Source organism: Melopsittacus undulatus, chromosome 5 (genome assembly GCF_012275295.1).
Source record: "Melopsittacus undulatus isolate bMelUnd1 chromosome 5, bMelUnd1.mat.Z, whole genome shotgun sequence".
Lineage (NCBI taxonomy): Eukaryota > Metazoa > Chordata > Aves > Psittaciformes > Psittaculidae > Melopsittacus > Melopsittacus undulatus.
Window position 1 is genome coordinate 18,210,705 of NC_047531.1, and position 24,704 is coordinate 18,235,408.

Below are 24,704 nucleotides of genomic sequence, written 5' to 3' on the forward strand. Positions count from 1 at the left end.
ATTCCCCACATTGAGATATAACCCACAGCTGAATATATCTGTGTACATGTGATCCACACAATTCACAATCCAAGATTCCACAATTTGTGGTTTGTTTGGCTTTTTAACAGGGTAAAAGAGCTCCAGCAATGGCTAAATCCACTGCGTACCATGACCAAGATCTACAGCTTGTCTGCATCCAGGCTCAAACATCTGCTTTTTCTACACAGAAACCTCACCATTAGCTACAGCAACACAGTCCCAGCTGAGCAGTGGAAGGACGGAATTCTGCTGTACATATGCAGTACTGCTGGGCACAAGGCTTCCCAAGCAGCGCATGAGGAAGTATTTCCAACAAAGATACTCCAAGCAAAATTTTGGGAAGGACTATCCTTCGTCCACCTTCTTACCTCCAAAAAGAATTGTTAGCATCTGTAGGAGAGGTGCAAAAGCAGAAAGGTAATCTTGCTTGCAAAACTACCCGTGAAATACTTACACCCCCATGTAGACTGTTAAAAAGCAAACAACAGCACACACAACCGAAGAGCTCAATTTCATGAGCCCCTAAAGAAGCTTTCTCAGAAGCAATAAAAAAGAAAATTAAATTTACAATGCAGTTTCTCCACAACAGAATAAGCAGAATGGGTAAAGACACATCAAATTAACTCACACTAGCAGAGGGGCCGTCCCAGCTGCCACCCAGAGCATTCACGCTCTAGGGCTTCAAAATAAGAACAGCCACTACAGAATTTAAGACAAAAGTAATTTTATTGTCTACCAAATCACACTCTTTTTTAATTTTACAAATTCCAATACAAATGGAAGAATTTTTTAAATGCAACATTATGTAAAAACCCATTTGCCACAGACTACTGTGCTCAGTGGAACTAATATATATTTCAGGAGAGTGGCCAATTGTAAAAATAATCCTATGAAATAAACATTGTTCATAAAAATACAGTAAAATGCACTTTCGCCATCTCAATAAATACATTTTAACTCTGTTTCCAGTTGGCATTTTAAGCCACTAGATAGCTTGTAATGAAGAAACCACCAAAGTATAATTTCTCCGTATGCACTTTTACAATTATTGCAATAGCATCCAGAACTGTAAGCATTTTCCTTGTAGTCTTTTGTTTCTACCTTCAGGGGAATCACAGACAGGAGAAAAAATTTATCTATAAAATGTGCTATTCCCATATTGATTCCCATTTTGGAAAGAATGTTTAAGGCTTTCTTTCTTATGAAACAGTCCTTAGAACAATTTGTTTCAAAGAAGAATTCTCCAGAATTACTCAGAAAATTTAAGTCTACTGTCCAAAGTCAACAGTTTTTGTTTCAATTTGTTTAATATATTTAAAATTAAAAATTAAACAGTTGTTAGATAAAAATAGACGTTTCAGAACATCTTAAACAACAGCTAAAAGTTTTGTTAGAAAAAGAAAAACTTGCCCTTTTTTACAAATCTTGCAAATTTTTAAATCCAAGTATTGACTTGCAGTTCTGCTTCCCATGCACGCACAAAACCACACAATTATATATACATAGATCCCTGATTAAGACATTTTCAAAATGGCTTATTAAAAATGTAAGTCAATTTCAACTGAAGTCACATTTTGTTCATCCAAAGAACAGTCATTTCTTCCAAAGATGAGCATTTCTCTTCCTTTCCTGTGATGCTTCCTTAGAGGTTGTCTGCCTGTGAGTGAATCAGTGTTTTACACATCACACAGCTTGTGAAAATAAGTTAAGCATTACTGTGCCCAGTGAATGAGTGCCTTTTTAAAAACAAACACATTCAACTGTTTCATGGCTGAGACTATGGCTAAGAGGCTGACTGGGTTATCCTTTCTTTGCTGGTCTCCTTCACTTCATCAGCTGTTTCTGATTCACATGAAGACTGGTATATCTGGCATACTTGATGGAACAGAATAACAAGAAAACCCAATTAAAACCCTTTGTGACTTCATAGATTGATTGCATCACCTATAGCTCTTCCATTTCAAGCTGTGTATTGAAGCTGTTTGCCATGGATGTATGTTCAAAGATCCTTGTCAGGCTTGGTGCCAGTAGCTCCACAGAATTACATGACAACTGCTGTGAGGTATCACTCTTCAGGGCCATGATCTGATGTGTCCCAGGATCCCTTCTGTCATAATACAGAGCCCACAGCAAAGTAATCGTGAGGATCATAGCCAAGATCTGCGTTACTCCAATAGAGATTCCTAGAAATCTCAGCACTTGCAATTGCTTTGTTCCCCTCAAAAAAGTGTACATTTTTTTACCACATCCCTATGAAACAAAAAAAAAAAAACAAAAAAATTAAAAGTTAGTCAATATTATTTGGTTTGCAGTTCCCAAGGTTTAGTTCACCCTACCTAGTGGCTTTCCTGGCTCCCCAGAATTTCTCTCTTGCCTCCTTCAAACAATACTTTGAAAATTATTTTGCCTTCTTTTTAATCACTTCCCTAATGACATATTCAAGTTTTCTCATACACTGACAGGTTACTGCATGTAAGCTCTAACAGACCTATGCTACTCTAAATCAGAAATCACTCCGAGTTCCTGCCAAATATAACTGTTTTCTAAAGAAACTCAACGGGTTTTGTGAAGGTTTTAAAATCCTCTTAACCATCTTGTTTCTCTTAATTTGCAGGTCTTCAAAGTCAAAGTTGTCAATTATTTTAAACTCATCAGACTTTTTATACAATTACCACCACAATCTGAAGATTAAACAATATTATAGGAAATACCTACAGACCTGCATAACCCCATCAGTTTCTTCCCACCTTTTCTCTTTTATCTGAGCTCATTATACGCCAGCTTATTTAGTTCCACAGAAAGTCTCTAGGGAGTAGAAAAACCATTACATTCCAGTCACCAGTAAGGAGCACTGAATAAAATAACCTGTAATGGAGGACTTCTGACAAGTTCCGAGAACACATGGGGTACACAAACAGACTTCCTTTAGTACTTAGTGATAATAATAGTACGTACATGTGGCATTACACCTGCTTTTCATTTCTGAACTACTTGCATCTCCTCATTGCAAAAAGCATATCCACTTACACCAGTTACATTCTGCCTACAACTATATTTTAAAATTAACTGGCTTAATTTCAGATTTGAATATAGAAACTTCCCTGCCAATTACTGTGATGATGGCATACCAATGGCCAGTTTTGTTTCATATCTTGTGCTGTTGCTACTTAAAGCAACCCAGGCAGACAGCTTGACCCTGCTCCAAAGAGGTGGCAACCCACACATTGTATTAGGAATATGGTCACACATACCACCTCTGCAATTATTTACAGAATAATAATTATTATTTTTTACACAGAAAGGATCTGGTGAAAAACATGTTAAAATATCCCAAGTTGATGTCTCCTAGAAATGGAAATTTGTTTCTTTTCAAACCATCAGCACATGCTCCAAGTTTTGTGTACATGGCCAACCAATAATTACTGTGAAAGGCTTTAGAAAAGCTCCCAAGCCCTCTTAAGGCAGCAAGGATCCACAAATAGACACTGGCTCTAGGAACTACTGTACAATAGTACAAACACAAGCTACGATGCTTGTTGCTGAGGAAAGGTGATGCCCAGTCTCAGACAGGATAAAACCTTGACAAGAGGGACCCTTAGTGACTGGCCAATGTTTATTCTCTACTCTAAACTCTACAAGACTTCACAACCTGCAAAGCTGCAAAACTCAAAGGAACACAGCCACCAAGGGAAAATTCAGAGTAACAGACTGGATGGGATAACATCCCAAATAATCAATAGGCATTGGTCCTAGAAGACAAGGAACTCATCAAGATAGGCACTGTCTTCAAAATGTCATTTTTGTGTTTATATCCTTACTACATGTTTCTTATAGCTTTTCTGTGAGAAGAAAGCAATTGATCAAAGTGACAGAATCTGAAGACAGGACATGATAAATAACACTTTTCAATCACACTGAAATTCCCCAAAGCCAACAATTTCAGATGCTACAGTCTCCAGCGTATTTGATGAAAGGTCTGATTCTTGCTTCACACACAAAATTCATGCAGCAGTCAACAGATTTTCATTGGATATCTAAATTAAATTAACGCACTTTATGATAATGGTACCAAAGTTAAAGGATCTCAGTCTCTTTGCTGCGTTCGTCATTTTGCTGTCTTGGCTTCTAAACATTAATATAGTTTAGTCACAGAATAGCGAGTGAATGGGGATTCTTTGACACTCAAAAAAAAAAAAACTGTAGAAAAAGCATTGTAATTGAACTTGATGAGGAACAAAAAATGTCACATTGGTGTCTTCTTGAACTAGAAGGCAGTGCTGTAATTATACTACTTTCCAAATTTGTTTTTAATTACAGACAAGCTGACTGCATTTTAATACTTTTAATAACTTTAAGGAAAGAAGGTACATGCTAGTCACAAGTTAAAAATACTCAACCACAGCAGTATTCAAATTCAGTTCATTCATTGCCTAGAGGAAACATCCATTAGCAGAGAGCAGTAACATTAATGCCTGCATCTCCTGCAGTACAGACACATAATTGAGATGAATTATGCCTGAACTAGACAGACTGCCTCCCTCCATTTAATGATATTCTTGCAGTTCTGCTCTAATATACATTCAAAATCAGTTTTAAAAATTGAGAAATATCCAGCCACCCCTGTTATCCTCACATTCATGCATTTTATTTCTGCTTATGCAACACATTCATAGTTGGTAGCCTGCAATCAAAGGGTACATAAATATACTTCCTCTGCAAAAGTAAAAGTTTGTCACTAAAAAGGAAGCTCTTGTTGACAACTCAAAAGTAGTATAAAACTGTGCAGCAATCATTCAGAAGAATTAGCTTCAAATTCCCACAGAGCTATGGATTAAAGGCCTGATTCATATTTATTACAAAGGCTATTTTATCTTCTCAGTCTTAAAGTGGAAACAAACCAGATATTTCTGATTTACTGCAACATCTGAGAATAAGGAGCAGATCTTAAAGAAGGCATTCTCAGAGTAGGAAAGAGAATCATCAGCATATTCAAGAGATCTCTTGTATGCTCAAATTTTGAGTATACTCAAAGTATATCAGAATACAAAAAAAAAATATTGACTATGCAATTTTGATTCTTCTGAAGAGATCAACTCCTACCAATCCTTTTGTCTAGGTCACAGGATGGGCAGAGCTCCCCTTGTCCTCAGACCACAGTAAATCTCTGAGTTTCTTGCATGTGTCATGATGCATTTCTGTCACAACCACACTCTAAGGTTAGACTGTTCCATGGACTGTACCAAAGGTGAAGCTGGTCAGAATAAAAGCAGTCCGAGAGGACAAACACATCTGAAAAACAGCTTTGAAAATAATACTCTCAAACAAAACTCTAAGCCACCTTTCTTCCTACAAAAATTGTATTGGGACTTAGACTAAAGAAAGCTCCAAAATCCCAGTAGAAAACTGCAGCACAACTACAAAAAGCCTACGTGATCAATCACAGCCAAAACTAACTTCAGTTTTCTGAACTACTACAAAGAATTTTTCTGAAGTACCAAAATGAACTTGCAAAGCATTTACATAAGCCAATTTTAGGCTGGTGAGTCTAATACCATCAGGCTCCCTCTCAAACTACCAAATTATGCAAGTTTTTTTGGAATCACTTCCTAAATTGGCTTTTCTCCTTAAAATCTCCAAAGCAGAAGTCAGACCGATTAGCTTTGCAAGTGCAAGCTGGTTTTGCATGATACTGATAAACACATTAGCAAGCACACCCTATGAGCCTGTGAAACAACCCACAGGCAAGGACCATGGAAAAAACAAATGTTTTGCCAACCAAATACTGTACATCTCATAAACAGTATTTTTGTGGCTGGTAAAACAGAATATAACCTGTCCATTTTTTTAAGGGATTATGCAGTAGAGAAGCAAAAATATTTTTTTCTGAAAGCTGAATCTATCCAAAATACTCTGGGGTATAGTAGGGGAAGAACTGTAAATATGTTCTTCAGGTTTCTTTCATAAAAAAAGCCAGCCAGGCTTTATTAAGTGGGTCTTAACAAAGCCCTGATGTTCTACAACATCATCATCTTTGGCTGTTAATTTTCTACAAGTAGAACCGAAGGAACTTGAACATACAAAGTGCACAGAGAACCACTTTCCTGGAATGTGGCTAGGGGAATGAAATATTAGCAGAAGAGATAACATAAGAAAACCTTAGTTTCAACAAGACACTCAAATGACTAGTACTCCTCAGAATTTTCTGAGCTTCCCAAGCTCAACAACTTGTTTTTCATTGAGTGACACTGCTTACATACTCCTGCCTTTTCACATAAGCAGGAAGGATGCTCAAGGTAAATGAACATTCTGCAGCTTCCACATGCTTACACACTTTGAGCACTCTCTATGGCAGAGTTGGTCTGTGTGGTGTCAATACTGGCAGGAGTATTATAAAAAAAACAACTATTATTGCAAAGTGAGCCACAGTTCATTCTTCTTCAAGCATGAGTAAGAGACTAGGCTTCTTCTGGGGCCTACTAAAGTGCTTTGTGATTCAGAGACTAACACTTCTGAAGTGTAACCAGTGCTGGGAGCTTTGCCATAAGGCAGGAGAGTTTCTACAATTACCTGATGGAAAGAAAACAGCCTCTGCCACTGTCTTTAAGGTTCCCTACCATGGACTGGCCTTCTGAGGCACTGGCTTTTTGGCAGCTCTTCCTTCTCACTTCCCATTGGAATCACACCAGGTCTAGGATGGATGTCTGAATGTCCACAATAAATTACATCATTTCTGCTCGTAGAGTCAATGCCGTACAAATGCATTTCAACAAAACCAGATTGTTTCCTGGCAATAGCTAATATTCATTTTGGCTTTTTTTTACAGTGGGCCTCCCCTGCTTCAGAGGCATCTCTCCAAAGCATCTCAACAAGAGCTACATAATTAGATTCTTGTGAGAAAGTTCTGAAAGTGATAAGAGACTGGGACAAGATAAAATGGTTCTTTGGGTGACCTTCCATAATGCAGAATTTCATTGTCTGCTGGAAAAATGTTCATGCTGCAGCATCTGGAAGGACACTTCTCAGGCTCGTCCTCCTTTCTATGCATCCTATATCACTTTTAAAGAAAGCAAATGAAAAATATATCTCTTCTCAGAATCTCATAACTACTTGACATAGACATGGGTTTTGCCACTACTGGACCAACTGGCCTATTGATCATTCTGCTGTTACTGAATGCACAATTAAAGAATCTCAAAGGTCTGCTAGCATAAAAAAAAAGCAACGAAAAAAAATGTAGGTATCAAAGCAGTCTCCAGGCAAACATGACTTTAGACAACATTTTTGTGAGAACAGTTAAAATTGTGTAGTAGAGAACATATCTACTTGTTTGTGTAATTTTCACTCTAAGAACAGTAATGACTTGCTACCATGATCACCTCCCTCACCCACTTCAAAAAGGTCCTCTCCTGATTTTAAGGTTTTTGTTTTAATTTTTTTTTCAATAATAATCCTAGTGCAATGTAGTAGAGTTAAAGAGCATTTTCACACAAAGTTTCTGTGCATTCTCACAGTGAAGCAAGTGAATTTACTTGCCTCCTTGCATGAGCCCTGTTAACAAGAGACCTCTCATCTTCCAAAAGACTTCTCACAAGCATTCTTCACTGTACAACATACCACTCCAATCCTCATTACTTCACAGAAAGTAGAATTTCTCTTTATTTGGCAATCTGGAGACTGGACATTACACTCAAGCTATTTGGTTTTGTTTTTTTTTAAAATTTCTGACTGAAACAAATTTCAACTCCAACCTAACCATTATAAAACAAATATTCAAGCATAGAATCACAGAATACCAAGGGTTGGAAGGGACCTCAAAAGATCATCTAGTCCAACCCCCCTGCAGAGCAGGGTAACCTAGAGTACATCACACAGGAACTTGTCCAGGCGAGCCTTGAATATCTCCAATGTAGGAGACTCCACAATCCCCCTGGGCAACCTGTTCCAGTGCTCTGTCACTCTTACAGTAAAGAAGTTCTTCCTGATGTTAATGTGGAATCTCCTATGCTCCAGTTTACACCCATTGCCCCTTGTCCTACCACTGGATATCACTGAAAAAAGCCTATCTCAGATGTTAACTGCACTGCTAACAACTCATCTCACTTCCAGGTAAGGGTGGGTGGGTTGTTTCCCTCCTTTTTCCTTTCTTTCTTTCTTTCTCCCTCTGCTTCAGCACTAATCAATAATAAACATAAACACAACAAATACTTTCCATAAACAAAATTACTCAATAAACTCTTCTGCTGCATTGCAAATTATAAGTTTGGAAAATGGATCAGGAAGAACGTACAAAGCCTTCCGAAATATCCACACTTTTCTTCTTACCTCTTGATAAAGGTCACTGAGATCCTCATGATGTGCCTGCTTAGAGCATCCTGGGAACTCTCTGACACAACACGAGTCAGGTGGCCAGTCCATCTCTGTCATTTCCAGCCAGTCTGTGAAGTACACCACCCCACAACATTTAAACTGCAAAGGAAGGATTAGCCAAGATCAGCAATGATGATGCTACTTCTTCATAAAAGTACATAAATTCCTATTAACAACTCCAAGAACATTTACATACACTAAAAACATCTACAAGAGCTTCTACGTATCCTCTATCGCTGTGCTTTGACATAAAGGTGACATGAAAAATGTAGTGAACAATGAGCACCTCAGAAACAGTCAATGATACTACTCTGCTGTTTAAATCCCAACTGCTCCCTCAAAGGATGTTTCACAGAAATTGTCCTACCCTGTAATTCTGCTATCCTTACTACAAGGAACTAACACATTATAAAGGGTGACTAATGAACAAGTACACCTGTGGCAGAAGGAACCAGTAGGAAAAGGTGATTAACGTCTCACTAGTGAAGACTATTCCTGCAAGGCTAAAACTATGGACACGTCTGTTGAAAATCAAATGAGAAAAAACACAGATCTATCTTAATACAGAAAAAGAAAAAAAAAAGATTTTTAAAATGAGTGAAAAGGTATGGAAATGACAAATGCTGAAAGGCAAAAGGGGAAAGGAAGGAAGGAAGGGGTATTACACTAAAATAAAAACTGCAACCGAACAAACCATAAAAGCAAGAAGTCTGGCTGCAAAGCAGATGAGTCATAATTAGCTATAAAAACCACCTGGTCTAACAACCTGTCTTCTCCTCTGCAAAACACACCAAGAGAACTAAAGGCAAAATGACCAGTCTATGACATTCCTAGCTTCTGTCACATAAAAAAGGACTAAAGCAGCTATATTAAGTTTTCTTTAGAACTGGGTGGCGAATTGATATAATGGAAGGAAAAAAAAAAAAAAGCCTTGCTGTAGGAACAGGAAGCTGGTTTGTTTTTTTTTGGGGGGGAGGGTTGGGGGGGTGCCTTTTTTTTTCCTTCTATCTAGATGCTCTCTAGTACCAGCCTGAGTTTTTAAGTCATCACTTGGTTCCTCTGACCCATGTGTTTGTGAACACTTGCCCCCCTTACCTGCTTCAGAGCCAGAGTCCTGTGTACCACGCCTCCCTTCGGTCACAACCAAGTAAATCAGTACCCTGACACTAGGTTAGCACACACTGTGCCTTGACTTCACCAGTCCTCTTACAAATCCCACTTCTTCCTTTTTCACTAGAGCTGTTTTTTCGTTAACCAGTTTGTGGGTCAAAATCCTCCCAAAGCTCGAGTTGTGGCTCCTCATTGTAACTGCAAACACTACTCATTAAACATCCTTTTATTAATCTCAAATCTTTTCTTCCCCCTGCCCAGTTCTTCCTTCCTGACTTCAACTGACCCTTCCCAACTTCCTTAGCATAGTCACAAATTATAACAGATCAGCAAGGGGGTTACGGAGAAAAGACATTTACCATCTCTCTCAGGTGTGAAAAGATACAGAAGAGCGAGCGCAAGGCTGACCAGGGCTGAATCTTTGCAAACAAAATCGCAAATTATATTTTTTTTCTTTTGGAAAAAATGAAAAACCAAAACAATAGTGCTAACTGAGAAGGGCCCCAGGTATAGTGCTCATTCAGACATAAAGCACATACCAGGCTCACACATCCATCATCTGAGTTATGAGTAGACAGAGTAAAACTGGGAGTCCAGCAATTAGGTAAGAGGTGTAAAAGAGACTTCTTAGTTCACTTCAATCTTTCCCCAGATCATTCCTCTGACCAGAGATGGAATATAGGAAATCTAAGTTCTAAAAGAAACCTTTTCTCCCCTGGAAGAGTTAAGGCACAGTTGAAGTTTTATTCGATTCCTTTTTTCACATTTGTGTTTATTCGTATTAAAACCAGCCATTATGATGACACCACAACAACCAGGAGGATAAAAGGCAACTTCTAAATTTAATCAACCTATACGTTTAAAAAAAAAGATACAGTACCAGGTCTATTCAAGGAAAATTAGGCCATTTAATTATACTACCTCAGTTACAGAACAGACACACTCTACCTGCTTATGAAGAATTACTCAGTTTCACAGAGCACTTGCTTAGCCAAAGCAGGGAACTGGGGAGGGTGGGGGTGTGTTCAACCTCATGTAGTCCTCACTTTTTCTTTCAGGTTAAGTATAAATACAGACTAACCAAGTGCTGCCAGGAAATGTTTAAATAAACAGGAAATCTGTGCAACAATGGTAGATTTCAAGATTTCAACAAGGGCAACACAATGACAGGCACTCAAAGAGTTCTCTTCCTGCACGTGAGTTATATTTGGAGTTAATGGGTTTTACCTTGGGTAATTTCATGCTTTTGTAACATAATACTTCATTCTTTAAAAACAGTTCTGGATTTCAGTAGACTAGAGGGCAAAGCTGGGAATAGACAAGGAAGCTTTTTGGCTTGTTTCCCACCCCTTCAGTCAAAAGAAATAACAACCCTGATCACTTTCTCAAACCTCAGCCAAAGAGACAATGTTGGCATCTTTTTGGAAACTTCCTGTTCCCCTCATTTCCAGATGAACACATTATCTTAAGTAGAACTGCTCTGTGAAAGGGTAACTAACAGTCTACAGGAAAGGCAGCACAGTTTAATACTAAAAAAGCCCACAGAAATGTTTGTTTCACTTTATTCGCAAATTTTAAATTTTACATACATCATATTCTTAAAAGTTACAACAATCCTAAAAGGTGTTGGTGTCTTAACCTTACTGGCAAAGAAGACAGTGTCAGCAATTTAACTGAATTTATTCACATTCTTTTTTGCTGTTTTAGGGTTTTTAGGGCATACATAAGCTCAAGAGTTGAGTATCAGGTGATGTTAACAGATATCATCACTATACAGAATTTCACATGAAATGAACTTGCCTGTATTTACTATTCAATTAAAGCCAAACATTTTTTAAAAAAATAACACTTTATAATAAATACCATGCATGTATTACTTCAGATCATGAATTAACTTACCTCCCTCTGGAAGAAATTCCAAGCATGGGTCAGCCACTGGTACCTAGGTAGGCCATAATTGGTCATCCTGGCTTTCAGTGTGATCATATCAGACCACTGCACTGGAACCTAAAGCAAGGAAAGAAAAGCAATTCATACAGCAGATCAGCTGGCTTGTGGCTCCAAACCCAGAACTTCCATCAATTCTGAGATCTTTCCAATGCAAAACAACTTTTAATTAAACAGTAAAATAAGTGCTTCAATTTTTATGATATTGAAACTTTATGACACTTTATCAAAATATCAGGAAAAAGTTGTTTCCTTTGCTTACAAATTAATGTACGCTGGAAAAGGAGCTGCATTTTGGAGAGATTCAGGGACAGCTGAGTACAATCCGATTATGTCATCAGCAGATTTTTTACCTGACATAAAACTTGAACAGAACACCATTTGTCTGTCCCAGTTTAGATATCTCGCTGGTGTCATCTTAGTCAATAGAAAGAAAGAGGCAGCCATATGGGGAAGTTCATCTCAAGATAGGCAAGATAAGCCATACATCTCAAGATAGGCAAGATAAATATTTTAAACAGAGCAGATGAATCATTTCATTGAAGTTTCAAATCCACTTTACTTTGTAAAGTGACAAACTTAAATGTGCAACTTCTAAATACATAGAATTATCCAACATGAATTCGACCCAAAGTGTTTTCGGTGTCTTTTTGGCTTTGCATGCGGGTATCCTGAATGTACTTGATTTCAGTATCTTGTCCAATAGTAAGAAAGAAGTGTAGACATAGAGGCCCCTTGAACTTTTTTCTCCACATGCAGCCTTGTAAATCTTTCCTTCTGAAAGAAGAATACTCTTAAGTATTTTTCTTTCAAATTTGGCTACTCAGAATTGAGGTGCTCTCCACTGCTGGACTATGACCCTCAGTCAGCAATTTATTTAGAAACAATAGAAACAAGTCCTATGGCACTTGGCACAAAATGCAGTTATGAATCAATATAACTATCTTCAGCAGCACAAATTTCAGTGTGCCAAATTAAAACAAGGAACTGAAGACTTTGCAGCACAGCATTCATGCTGAGTTTTGCCTTGTTCCCACTAGCCTTAACAGTCACTGTGAAAGAAATCACAATTGAAACTTTCACTGGGAGGAAGGAGGACCCCAGCTCTCCTAGCAGCTATGACTTAGCTCTCCTGTTCAGTTTGGATTCAAAGGTAAGGGCATTCTGCAAATAGCAATAAATGGTATCTAAGAAAAAAAATTATCACAATACTTCCTAAGGAGCCTGGAATTCATTGTGCCGGATGCTCTACAAAAAACAAGGACAATCACCACCTGATTGACCCCATAATCCAAATAAGAACATTTCATAACATTTCATTACCATTGCTAAGTTATACTACATTATTGAAACTTTGGTAAAGCTTGATTTATCATGAATATGAATATGTTAATAATATCCCAGAAATTTAACACACCTTTAACTCAGCAGTTTTTATTTTTTAAGCTATAAAGCATTGAATTCACAACTGTCCACATGAAAAATATTTTAGCAGTAGAATACTAAGGATACTTAAAAACAGTATCACAGAACATTTCTACCACAAACATTTATACTGTTCACTCTAATAATCTGGTTTTGTACTCCATGCATTTCTCTTTCCACTTAGCACTCTACTTTCTTTGGATATTATTTGATATCACTGCAATTAAGTTCATACTTGCCAGACTGTGTTTTTATTATCTTGTTTGAGTTGAATACAGTCCAAGGTTATGCACATAACACAAGGCATCCAACTTCTTTATGAAAACAATTGAAAGCAAGAAAAAAAAAATAATCAAGAAGTGACAGAAGGAAATTAAAAGCAAATCAAAACAAACTAAACCCTACTCCAGGAAGGCAATTTGAATTCTAGAGCTAAGGAGAGGTACCAGAATCTGCTTGACTGCTCCAAGAATGCCAATATGTCACAGTAAGGACTATCAATGCATCTACTAAATAGCTTCCCATCAGTTCACGCACGCAGCAGTGCACAGTAATACATGATCTTGAGATGCATTTGTTTGGCTATACACCAACAATTTTCTGTAGTGTGGCTTGAGTTTATCATAAGTTCTGTAAAACTCTGTTTGCCACTGAGATCTATTTATTCATTATTATTTTTCTGATGAGTATCAAGGCTTGACCAATGCCCAAGTAAGCTGAGAACCCACACTGGCTTTTCAATCTTGTGGGTGGACAAATTAGTCATGAAGCATGCTTCATGCTGAGAGCTATCATGAGCTGGAAGGAAAATCATTCATACAAGGATTCTTAAAGCAACTTGTCCACACACCAAGGACAGCCCATATTGGATCAGCAGAGGCAGTTATCCCCCACTGGCATTTTTGACAACATCACTCACCCACCTACACTAATGCCAACTGACTCTTTCAAACCCACCAGTGGCTCATGTGATTTTATGTTACATTGAAACTAATATGACAAGTCACCCACATGGGTATAAGAGGGAGTCTTCTTTATCAAATAGAGTAGGAGAAAGCATGTTCTAGGAAAGTGACCTGCACAGGTATGAAAGAACCACTGAAAGCCAACCATGCTCTTCCAGACTGACACATTCCCTAAGGGGTCTCAGCAGCAAGAAAGCAGCAAGAAAACTGAGTTTGGCCCACCTCATCACATGAAAGACAGTAGTGTTAGAACAAAGGGAATAAGAGGAGAAAATCAGATGGAAAGAGAAAATACACCCACAAAAGATAGTTATAACTGTCATCCTTGGCAAAATCCCCACAGAGGGCAGCTGTGCCCATAGGATGAAGCATGTCTCTACGTGCATTTCCAGTTTTAAAACACATCAATGTAAGCTGACATTCAAAGTAAAGGGATAGCCTTTATTGCTGTTATATTAGAACACCCCTCTGGAATCTGTACTGCAAGCAAGGGAATGAAGGCTGATGCAAAGTGCTGCCACATAACTTCAGACTTCAAATCTGCCAGAAATTCCTTTGGTCCCAAAAGACTCTCTCCCATCTTACTGCAATGTAATTGCTACTCACTGTTGAAAAGACCAGGATATTGGGCCTATCATTATTCATAAAAATGTACCAAACTGAGTACAAGACTTAAGGACATAGCAGCCAGCAGAATAACGTTTCTCTACACTTACTCATTTTCTTGCATGCCGGTTATAAGTTTTCAGTTTGAAAATTAAAGGTTGGTACAGCTATAAAAACTAGACAGAGATAAAACCTCTTCACAAGTTTACGGAAGAGTGCTTTATAGCTAAGACATGTTTTGCTTAAGACTGGCATTTATAGCTTGTGGAGGCAATGTGAAGATTTCAGCAGACAGCAAGTCCTCTGTTGAAAGAACATACTGTCCGTTTACAATGCAGTACACTCAGCTCTTTACAACGTGAAGAACTTCTGGGGCAAAATCCCTTCAAATTCTCACACCTCGTCTCTCAAAATACTTATCTTAAGGCTTAAGTTCATTCTTTATCCTCAAAACTTCCACTGACTTCAATGAGAACCTGCCCAAGTGAAAATTAACAAAAAATAGTCCTTAAATCAGGAACTGCAGGATTTGGCTCTCAAATAAAGAGAGGATAGAGAGAAATTCAGCAGGGACCTTCCAGACAGACAAGATTTCTCAGAAGAATTCTCTGTTTAAAAAAAGAGCCAGTCACTTGAAATTAGACTGTCAGAATAATGAACGAAGATAAACACCACAGCAATCAGAAAACAGCTAGCTAATGGAAATCTGTGTTTTCTTCTGTTGAAAAAATGCAGCCTCCTTCTCTGACTCACCGTTATTTCCTGCTCGTAGGTCCAAACACCACAGGCCAGTTCAACACAGAATATTACAAGCAAGCTTCCAAAGTACTGCAGAAAACAGAATGGTCTTAGTTATTTTTGCTATTAAATTTAACTTTGAAAAAAAGACGTAACAATTTTGAAGGACATCTTGAAACATTATTAACATTTCACATGACTGAAGACATGGAATGTGAAATACTCTTCTTAACCAAAATATGAAAGACTTATGTAGCAAGCTTTCTAAAAGTTTGTCATGTGATTTCATACAAGCTTAACATGAAGCATATGAATATTACAATGGGAAAATAAATTCATTTGCTTGTTACCCAAGAGTACCAAGCTATCATGACACACTATGCTAAAATAGTCGAAAAGAGGACAATCTTTTTTCCTCTCATATAGGTGGGGATAAAAAAAAAACAATTCTTTTTTTAGTTTTACCCATTTAAGCAACATATCCAAATCATGACAACAGCCAAAATAAAAAAGAAAAAAATAAACCTAAAAAAAGAGCAAATTGACAATACAGAAGCAAACCAGGTTCTTGAAAGCCCTATTCTCATGAAAGTGATTTAGATATTTGAGATTGGGCATAAATGTACAAGTTCTAACCACTGAACTACTTAAAAATAGAAAATATATGTATAAATGAAGAAGCTGTACCGGTCCTGATGAAGATGGTTAAGAAAAACTGATCACTGTGTTTAAAAAGAACAGATCTTCTGTATAGCATCAACAAACCCTTCCTGAACTTCAGGATAAAGCTGCATGGAAATTAAGACTACTTTAATTGGTGTTCTCTATTAAAAGTTACGCATTTATCTTTTGATTAAATTAGAATATAGCTCCATTCATCCTTAACTCCAAACTTTCTTCCATGTCAATGGACTGAGCTGCCCCTTGTTCTCAGTACACAAAACTTAAAGTTACAGCCATCATGGATTTTAATTTTATTTGGAAATCAAATCACAATGTAAAATAGAATAAATCTATAATTCAATTAGTAGGGTACATGCCAAAAGGCTCCTGATTTAGTAATTTAATTCTGGAATCTATTTAGGACAGGTATAAAACAGATAAAACATGTACTGAGGATACAAGTTGGGGGTAAATAAGCTGTATTATTTAAAACAGAGAATATAAGTCCACAAGTAGTGGGATTTAACAGTCACCTACACAGCACCTTTTTCATGCACCCAGTCTGGAATTGAGTAACTCACAGATGCCTTGGTAGCCACTGAATAGTGTCATCCTTAACTCATACTTGCTGATCAAATCTATCTCCCTGAATCAGGTTTGCAGACACAAATGGCCAAATTAAAAATGCACATGTAAAAACATTCGTGTGAATTTTGAAGAGAAACCTGTATTCAATGTTCTCCTCCTGCAAAGGTCAGTACAATAAAGATGATATTGAACAAAGACATCCCGTTTTTCTAGTCTCCACCACATTACATTGCATCATCAGTCACTATAGCTGAACAACACATTGCACACCCTTACAAATCAACACTGTAAGCACATGAAGAGCTCCTGTACAGGCCTTCAATAACCAGTATGCTCATCCTCCAAAGGTTCAAAAGAGGAAAAAATTTTAGTCATACCTTGTAAGAACCATGCAGGTTTCTCTAAAAAATAAAATCATAAACTTCTAGACAATGTATCCACTATCACCATAGTGCCTGCAAGTCATGCAAATACTTTGCATACTCTGCAAATATTCACTTCAAAAGGAGATAAGAATACCACATGCTTTAGCTCTATTAATTCGTATAAAAAGAAAATAATGCTTAAGGATATTGTGGCTAATACTGACATTTTAGACAGGAAGAACAATGAAATATTTTAATGAAAAGTGAATTTGAGTACTCAGCTGACAAAGAAAATGTTAGTGGCTTTATACTCTAATTAGATAATCAGCCTGGGACTGCCTGCTATCACCAAATCTGATGCCGAGCTCACCGATTGCGGTAAAAGCGATACATGTGCGGGTATACGTGTGGCACTCTCTGGAAAACTCTCCATTCGCAGTTGCTTGCAACAACATTTCATTCACCAGCCATAACATCTAAAACTTCCCTGTTTTTGTTTAATTAGGAAAGTTTGTGTTAGCAGCTGGAGAAAGAAGAGATAAACCCAAGGTTTTCTCCAGTAACTGAATCTAGCCCAGGACAGAAAACTATTTAGCCAGATTCACTCATAATCCACTACTGGGTCTTACCAGGAATTGAGTACTCCTGCCTAGCTATATCTGGACACATCAGGGCCCTGTAGAATCAAGCCTTCTGTCCTGAGAAAGCACATCTTCTGTCCATAAGGCAAAAGACAAGACAAAACACACAGCATTTACACACATGAAAGCACACACTAGGAAATGCAACTGCAGGCATACCAAACTTGTACAAAGGAGCTTCAGTTTCCTTCTTCTACTGAAGGGGAATATTATACCTCTCTCTAAATGCGATGGTTTGCAAAACAAATAATTCTTATGACAGTTGTGTATGTGTGGAAAAAACCCTCTAACCATTATTTAAATTTACTACCCTTAATTTCCATCTTCCAAACCCAGAAACTTACTGATTTCAGTGCTTATTTCTTGTCCCCAATTAGATTCCCACAGGAGTCTGAATGTTAAATGCATCTTCCTGCATTTACACACTTCTGCTTTTTGCCAGAAACTCAAATGTGGTTTTGAAGCAAGACTTAATATTTCTTCCTATGGGCTGAGTGGCTACATTCTGTAAAGGAGACTAACCCACTGAGAATGCTACTGAGCACTATCCACAAAGCTGCTCCAGCAGGTCACTGATACTACCTTCTACAGCACACCTCCCTCAGAACAGTTTACTGAGATATTTTCTATGGATTTTCTTGTTGTTGTTGTTGTTTTGTTTCTAGGTTTTGGGGGGGCACAGAGTGAGTAGGATAGGGGAAGACACAAAAGAAAGCAAATGTTTTTGCAAAGATATTTACAGGTTATCATAAAATAAAAAAATCTATAAGCAATTAATGTAAACCCACAATCACTTAAAAACAAGAGACCTTTCACATGGCAAATACTACAGAGTCTTAACATCCTTCTTTTGAAGGCAATTGCTAATCACTAATACTTCTCTCCCTAGACAGACTATGCAAAGTCATCAGAAAATTGAAGTGGCTCCTTCATCCTGTAACAAACCTGTCAGAGTCCATTTCATTGAAGGATTTCCTCCAGCAAGGAGGAAAAACCTAAATCAGCAAGGCTGTGAAAAAAGCTACAACATTGCTTCCTTGAGAGAGGCTGAATGAGTGAAATGCTGGTAGAAAACACTTTTGAGAATAACAAATCAATGTAAGAATATTTGCCAATAAGAAAAAATAGAAAAAAAAGCAGTAGGCATTTACTGCTCCTAAGTCACAGATATGCATGTGGCCAGTATACTAAATTTTAGCACCCCTGCAATGTCAAATGGGTGTGTCAGTTAGCAGGGCTACCTCTTCTGCAAGCTCCTCATTAAGCTTGCTCACCACCACTGGCCACAGGAGATAAAGAAAGGCAGGCAGCAGTTCAGTAAAGCCGTAGCTTTCCAACAGGAGCATCTCCTCTAATACCTTGAACCTTGCACAGCACCTGGACTTTTCTTCTGCAGCCTTGGATAGGTATATGCATGTGGCTCCATCTTCAGAGCACAGAGCTGCACCACTGACAGTCTGCAGAGGCTTAAACAACTGGAAAGAAGTGGGAACAGAAATAAAGTAATGACATGAAAACCACTTTCAGAGAGAAGCAAAAACAGAGGGGTGGAGGGCCAAGGAAAGACGCTGAAGATATTCCCTGTGTGAATATCAGGTGCAATTACCTGTCTGGTGTGTGTAATCACCAGACCCTGCTCTGCTGGAATACTCCTCATGTGGAACAAGGTAAAAGTGACTACAGCTGACATCCTCATCCTGCCCTGAAAACTCTGATGCAGAAACCACTCACAGCAACAGCACAGAAACCCACCACAATGAGTACAACATGCTAGTGCAGAGATACTATCACAGCATGCTCAGATTCTACAACTTATAACAGTCTCAAGAGAGGTTTTGCTCTTAAGCGAGTCAAACAATTGTAGGTCCACTTCTACAGGGAATTCATATATAAGACAGAAGGACAGTGGGATAATGGATATACTGAATGGAAATCCAATTATGATGAAATTCAGCCACAGAATGGAGATAAACATTAAGAAAATAACCAAAGACAGAAAAAAAGAATCAAAAAATGGGTACTAGCATTAAAGTAATAGTTTTTGTTCTAATTCAGATGATTTTCAGATAGCTATACACATAAGGGCTATCAGAACCTGAGAAAGCACTAGAAACATATATGTTATGTTCAAATATGGATTTTAAAAAGTCAAAATAATTCAAACCTATTTTTAGAAAGGTCTTTGTGAACTGTACAAATAGGATCAAAAGTTTCAGTCTGAATAAAATCCCTGCACACCACAGTGGCATCCCATGGGAGGGTACAAGCTCCATATATGCCAGTGCTCCATACATGGAGTACACATGCTCTGGCATATGCTCAAAATATCTTCGTATTTCTCAATCTAAGGCTAAAAACTGAACTATGAAAGTAATTTAGCTCAATTACGAGGTTTTCTTCTATTTATTCTACCAAGCTAAGCAAATGACCACCACCACCAAACACATTACAGGAACACATTTTTTCTTGATCATCTCAACCATTCAGATATAAACACAAAAAAATATAGCAAATCCAAGCACAAAATCACTACTGCAGACATGCTGCATTTGCTTAAAAGGTGTTTGCTCCAACAATTCCCATTCTGTTCTGAGAGAAACAGCGAGCAGCACACACCTGAAGTGCCTCTCAACATAAAATCTGCTCCCTCATGGCCTTCTATACTGCAGAGTACAGGGTTTTTTTTAATGATGGGCAATGGCAGGCAATGGCAGTGAAGGATATAAAGCAGGAAGCACAATAGCTTATGTTTTTTTTCAGAGATGTAATACAAAACTCTTACTGTAGTTCTAGAGATCTTTTTGTTTTGACTTGAATATGCCATAAGTCCTGCAATTAATCACTTAATTTATCTATGCTTTTCAGGCAACAGGTGATAAAAACTGGTGAAAATAACCTCTATTTTTGTTACGAACATGGCAACAAGGAACTGGAAAAACTGGGACTTTAGAAAATACAGTATATGGAGGGAGTCTAAAAATTTTGCTCCTCCTACCACCCCAGTCATCATTTCAAATACTCTTCTCCCAAGTATTTCCAAGAACACTGATTTTTATTTTTTTTTTTACAGTGGAAATATTAAATCCTAATTACATTTAGGAAAGAAAAACTAGAGTTAAAATTCTTGTGTCCTGCAGCATCCTCCTTCAGTGCAATAGCCAGGGCAATGTGACTACCCCGTGCCCTATCACGGGGTATATAATCACCCCACTGGCAGAGATACAAAAAACCACATGACCATCTTCAAAGGATGCCCTTCCAAACTCTAGTGTAAGCTTTATGCTAGGAATGAAGCTACAAGCGGAGGCCCTCACAGAAATTTTATGGCTATAGGTACTTAGGTACCAACAAGTCACTATAACCGTCTGGTGCGAAGCAGCCTAGGCAGGTAAGAATAGCCATACTACAAAGCCATGCATACACAGGTATGCTCCTGAAGTGATACCACGTGGGTTCTTTTTGCTCTGCCACAGCTGGGCTTGGCAATTTTTTGCCAATGACCTATGGAATGCCTCATCAGTATTCAGCTACTATAACCCGTAAAAATCAGTGGGCTGTTAACCCATGCACAAGGAGAATCAAAGACCCAAACATATGCCCAGTCATGCTCACTTGGAGAATTTGGTCTACAAGACTGTAGAAAGCCTTCCTTTTTTGAGCAAATGTATCTTTCTTTGAAGAACCAGTGTACTTATTAATGAATCATCATTCACATGCTCTGCATTTCATTTAATAAACATCTTTGTCATGCTTTACCACTCTCCTCCCAAGAGTTTTTGTTTTCTTACACAAGACATAAAACTTTTTTTTTTCTCCTCTGATTCAAGAGAAAACACAGCCCTTATGTCCTTATGTCAGAGCAAATGAAAAGTAGCTTATCAGCAAGTCCAGCCTCCTCAGACTTGCTGTTTGGCACTCATACCACCTTCTCGGACAACATGGTCCATATGGCAAGGGAGGCAAGGAAAGCTCGGAGAAGGGAGGGAAGGGCAGGATCTGAATGAGATTCCAAGGGTAAGGCAGCTGCAGAATGAAACCTTACGGGAATCTCTGAAAGACTAGAGTATATGGTATGTAAAACAAATGCCAGAAGATTTTAACAGGCTTATGCATAGCATTTCCCAATGGCTAACAGCCTGAGAGCGTCAGCCTTGTTCTTTGGAGACACAAGTCATCCAGACATCTGTCTGCACCCTGACCACCACCACTAGATCACCAACAGAAACCAGACTCTTTCTGTGCAAAACCCAGTCAGAAGTCCCTCCTCCTTCAGTAAGCTACAAGCTATGGTTCCCTTTATTTATTACAGCTTACAAAGTAAGGAGGTTATTTTAATGGTTATTTTAATCCAGCTATATCCTTTTAAAATGAAGCACTCATTAAACGGAGTCAGACAAGCTGCATGGAAAACTGAAATCCTCTGTTTACCCACTCCGGCAGCACAAACTTTCCCCTGCCTGCCCTGCTCCCTTCCAGCTCCCTCAGCCCTGCCCTGAAGGGATTAACAGTTCATTTGTCATTCCAATTTAAAATTTGGTTTGCTTGCCTGACAACGCAGAAATCTGTGAGAAACAGTCACAAGTCAACAAAAGAATGGGTTGAAACCACTAGCTTACAATATTAGCTACTGAATGCCATCCAGTTCTTCAAAACAAATATATTCCACAGCAAAATAATCAAATATCTCTATTATTTTAGATTTGTTTTACCAGATCACAAAATTTTATCAGTGTCTTCCAGCTTGTAATCTTTGCAAAGTCCAAGTTTTAGATGAGTTACAACTTTTCCTAGAAACTTTGTAAATAATTTCCTTAATTAAAAAAATTAAATTATGGCAGTGAACATTATAATCTTCTAAGGTATGTGTTCAAGTTCTTTTGATTGACCCCTGTGCTTTTTCAAAAGCTAAATAAAACTGTTTATGAATAGTTAGGACTTTGTTCACAACCTCAATTCTTCTGTGAGATACTAATGACCTGTTTTAAACGCTTACTTTAATAGCTAACCTTTGCTTTTATAAAGAAATAGGTATTATTTTGGAAATAAGAAAATGCGCACTTCAGGTAATTATTAGCATTTATTTGCTCAAGGCTCAATTACCTAAAGTCAGTGAACTTCAAGGAATAAAGGTTGTTGTGAGGGTATGGTAAAGTACTGAACAGGACATAGGTAAAGATAGACATTAGACCATTATTTCCTCACAGCTCAAAATATTCCCTTCCCCCTACTTCTCCCCTTACTTCATAGAATTTTTATTAAAAACTAAAGTTCCCTCTTCCACACAGATTTTCAAAACACTTTATCTCTCTACCACTTCTTTATTTTTCTATGAAGGAAGTCAAAGGAAAGTCCTTTTTCCTTGTAAAATAGACCAGTTTGGTACTGACATACAGCAATTCTGCCTCAGCATGCCCAAAAACACTTCAAGCATTCACCTTTTTCAGTGAAGAAGTGCTCTCAGATATAAAACCCATACCACAGCCCCTGTGCACACAGCCCAGTGTCTCTGTGATTAATTAGTCAAAAGGGCAAGATTAGGCAAGAAAAATAGATTAATTTAACTGTCAGGGCAAGCACTGCACACTCAGTCTGTGGCAACAAGAATGCAGTTGAACTACAGTGTCAAGGCATGCCCCAGCGGTGAGGCTGGGCTGCATTTCAGACAAGACACTGAGCTTGGCTGGGCTTTGTGGATCTGTTTACTCATTTACTCTTTCTTCCCTCTCAGGGACTCTCCCATCCCCTATTCCTTTCAGCAGAGGAAAAAAAAAACCTCAACAAAAAAAAAAAAAACTGAGCTGGGAAAGCAATGAGAAAAGAGAAGTTAGGAAGGACAGTGGAGAAAACATACATTATGGCAGCAAGACCATGCATCATCTCCGCAGCTCCCTATCTTCTTTTCTCCATCAAGATGCAGCACCCCTCACTCCCATCCTGGTATCATTCCCAGTTCTCTAGCCTCAACAACCTCAGTCCCTTGAATCTATAGTCTTATCAATCCTTGTCTTTTCAATAGCTTCCTGGTACCCACATCCATCATTCAACTTCACCTACCTTTCTATTACTACCTTTACTCCTCTATTCAACAGGGAATAACATTCCAGAGACCTTTTCAGTTCTGGTGTCATTTCAGTCCCTTCTCCTGCCCTGGGTACCAATGACTTTCAAGAACTTGAGATGCAGGAAGCAGTACTAACAGTGTAACAAGAGGGAGGAAGCAGTACTAACAGTGTAACAAGTGGGGCGGGGGGGGGGGGGGGGGGGGGGGGGGGGGGGGGAAGTGTGGTGACAGACGGACAGGAACAAGTAAGATAAAAAGAACAAGGCTTGCTACAGAAGTTTTGAGTCATGAGTCTGGATACAGTGACACTCAGTAAAACCAATACTCAGGACAAACATCCTCAAGAACAAGAAAAATAGTAACTCCATTAGCTGAGCTTAAAAGTATATCATACAGCACAAAGTGTGCCACAGAATTCCAGGCATACGTTTCATGCCAAAAACATTCTGGAACCATAAAATACTAATATTGACAGATATTTCAACTTCGCACTGTACCTTCTTCCTAAAGGATGAGCAACTGACTCTTCACTACTGCAGAAGTATGCAAAAAACCCCAACTATTTTAACTGACAGCATCATAACCATGCTTTCTGAGCTTGCTGTTGTGTCGTGGTTTAAGCCCAGCCGGCAACTAAGTACTACACAGCTGCTCAATCATTGTCCTGAAGAGCAGGGAAAAAAAGGTATAAAAGATATGGGTTGAATAAATAACAGTTCAATAATTGAACATAATAACACAATAGCGATAATAATAGTAATGATGAAAGCAAATAAAGCATGATGTGCTGTGGCATGGAATACCCTTTTAGCTGGTTTGGGTCAGGTGTCCTGTCTCTGCTTCCTCCAGACTTCTTGTTCCCCTCCTCACTGGCAGAGCATAAGAGACTGAAAAGTCCTTGATCAGGGCAAGCCTTACTTAGCAACAACTAAAACATTGGTGTGTTATCAGCATTATTCTCAGACTAATGCCTGTAGCAGCTACTGGAAAGAAACTTAACTCTATCCCAGTTGAAACCAAGACAGTAAACCAAAGGCATTCCCCTAAATAGCTCTCAAGGGGCTAGACAGTTCTTGTCACTTTAAGCCACTGGGTAACTGCACCAAACAGTACCATGCTGCCTCTGCTCTGCTACAACATGGCTGTGCTTTCAAGGCAGCTGTTAAATGCTAGGGTGAAGGAAGCAGATCATCACTGTGAGCACAGC

At 38.4% G+C, this 24,704-nt stretch overlaps 1 protein-coding gene across 3 annotated transcripts in view; it reads right to left on the reverse strand.

The window, feature by feature from the left end:
* Positions 1-769: 769 nt before the first annotated feature.
* TSPAN12 (tetraspanin 12) overlaps positions 770-24,704 on the reverse strand; it is a 43,687-nt gene continuing 19,752 nt past the window's right edge. For all 3 annotated transcript variants that reach the window (XM_031046332.2, XM_005146078.3, XM_034063289.1), the window contains 4 exons: positions 15,195-15,269; positions 11,398-11,505; positions 8,344-8,487; positions 770-2,271 (listed from right to left, as the gene is read on the reverse strand). In XM_031046332.2, coding sequence (XP_030902192.2) covers positions 1,966-2,271; positions 8,344-8,487; positions 11,398-11,505; positions 15,195-15,269 — 633 coding nt within the window. In that variant the 3' untranslated portion in view covers positions 770-1,965. The remainder of the gene's footprint in view (positions 2,272-8,343; positions 8,488-11,397; positions 11,506-15,194; positions 15,270-24,704) is intronic.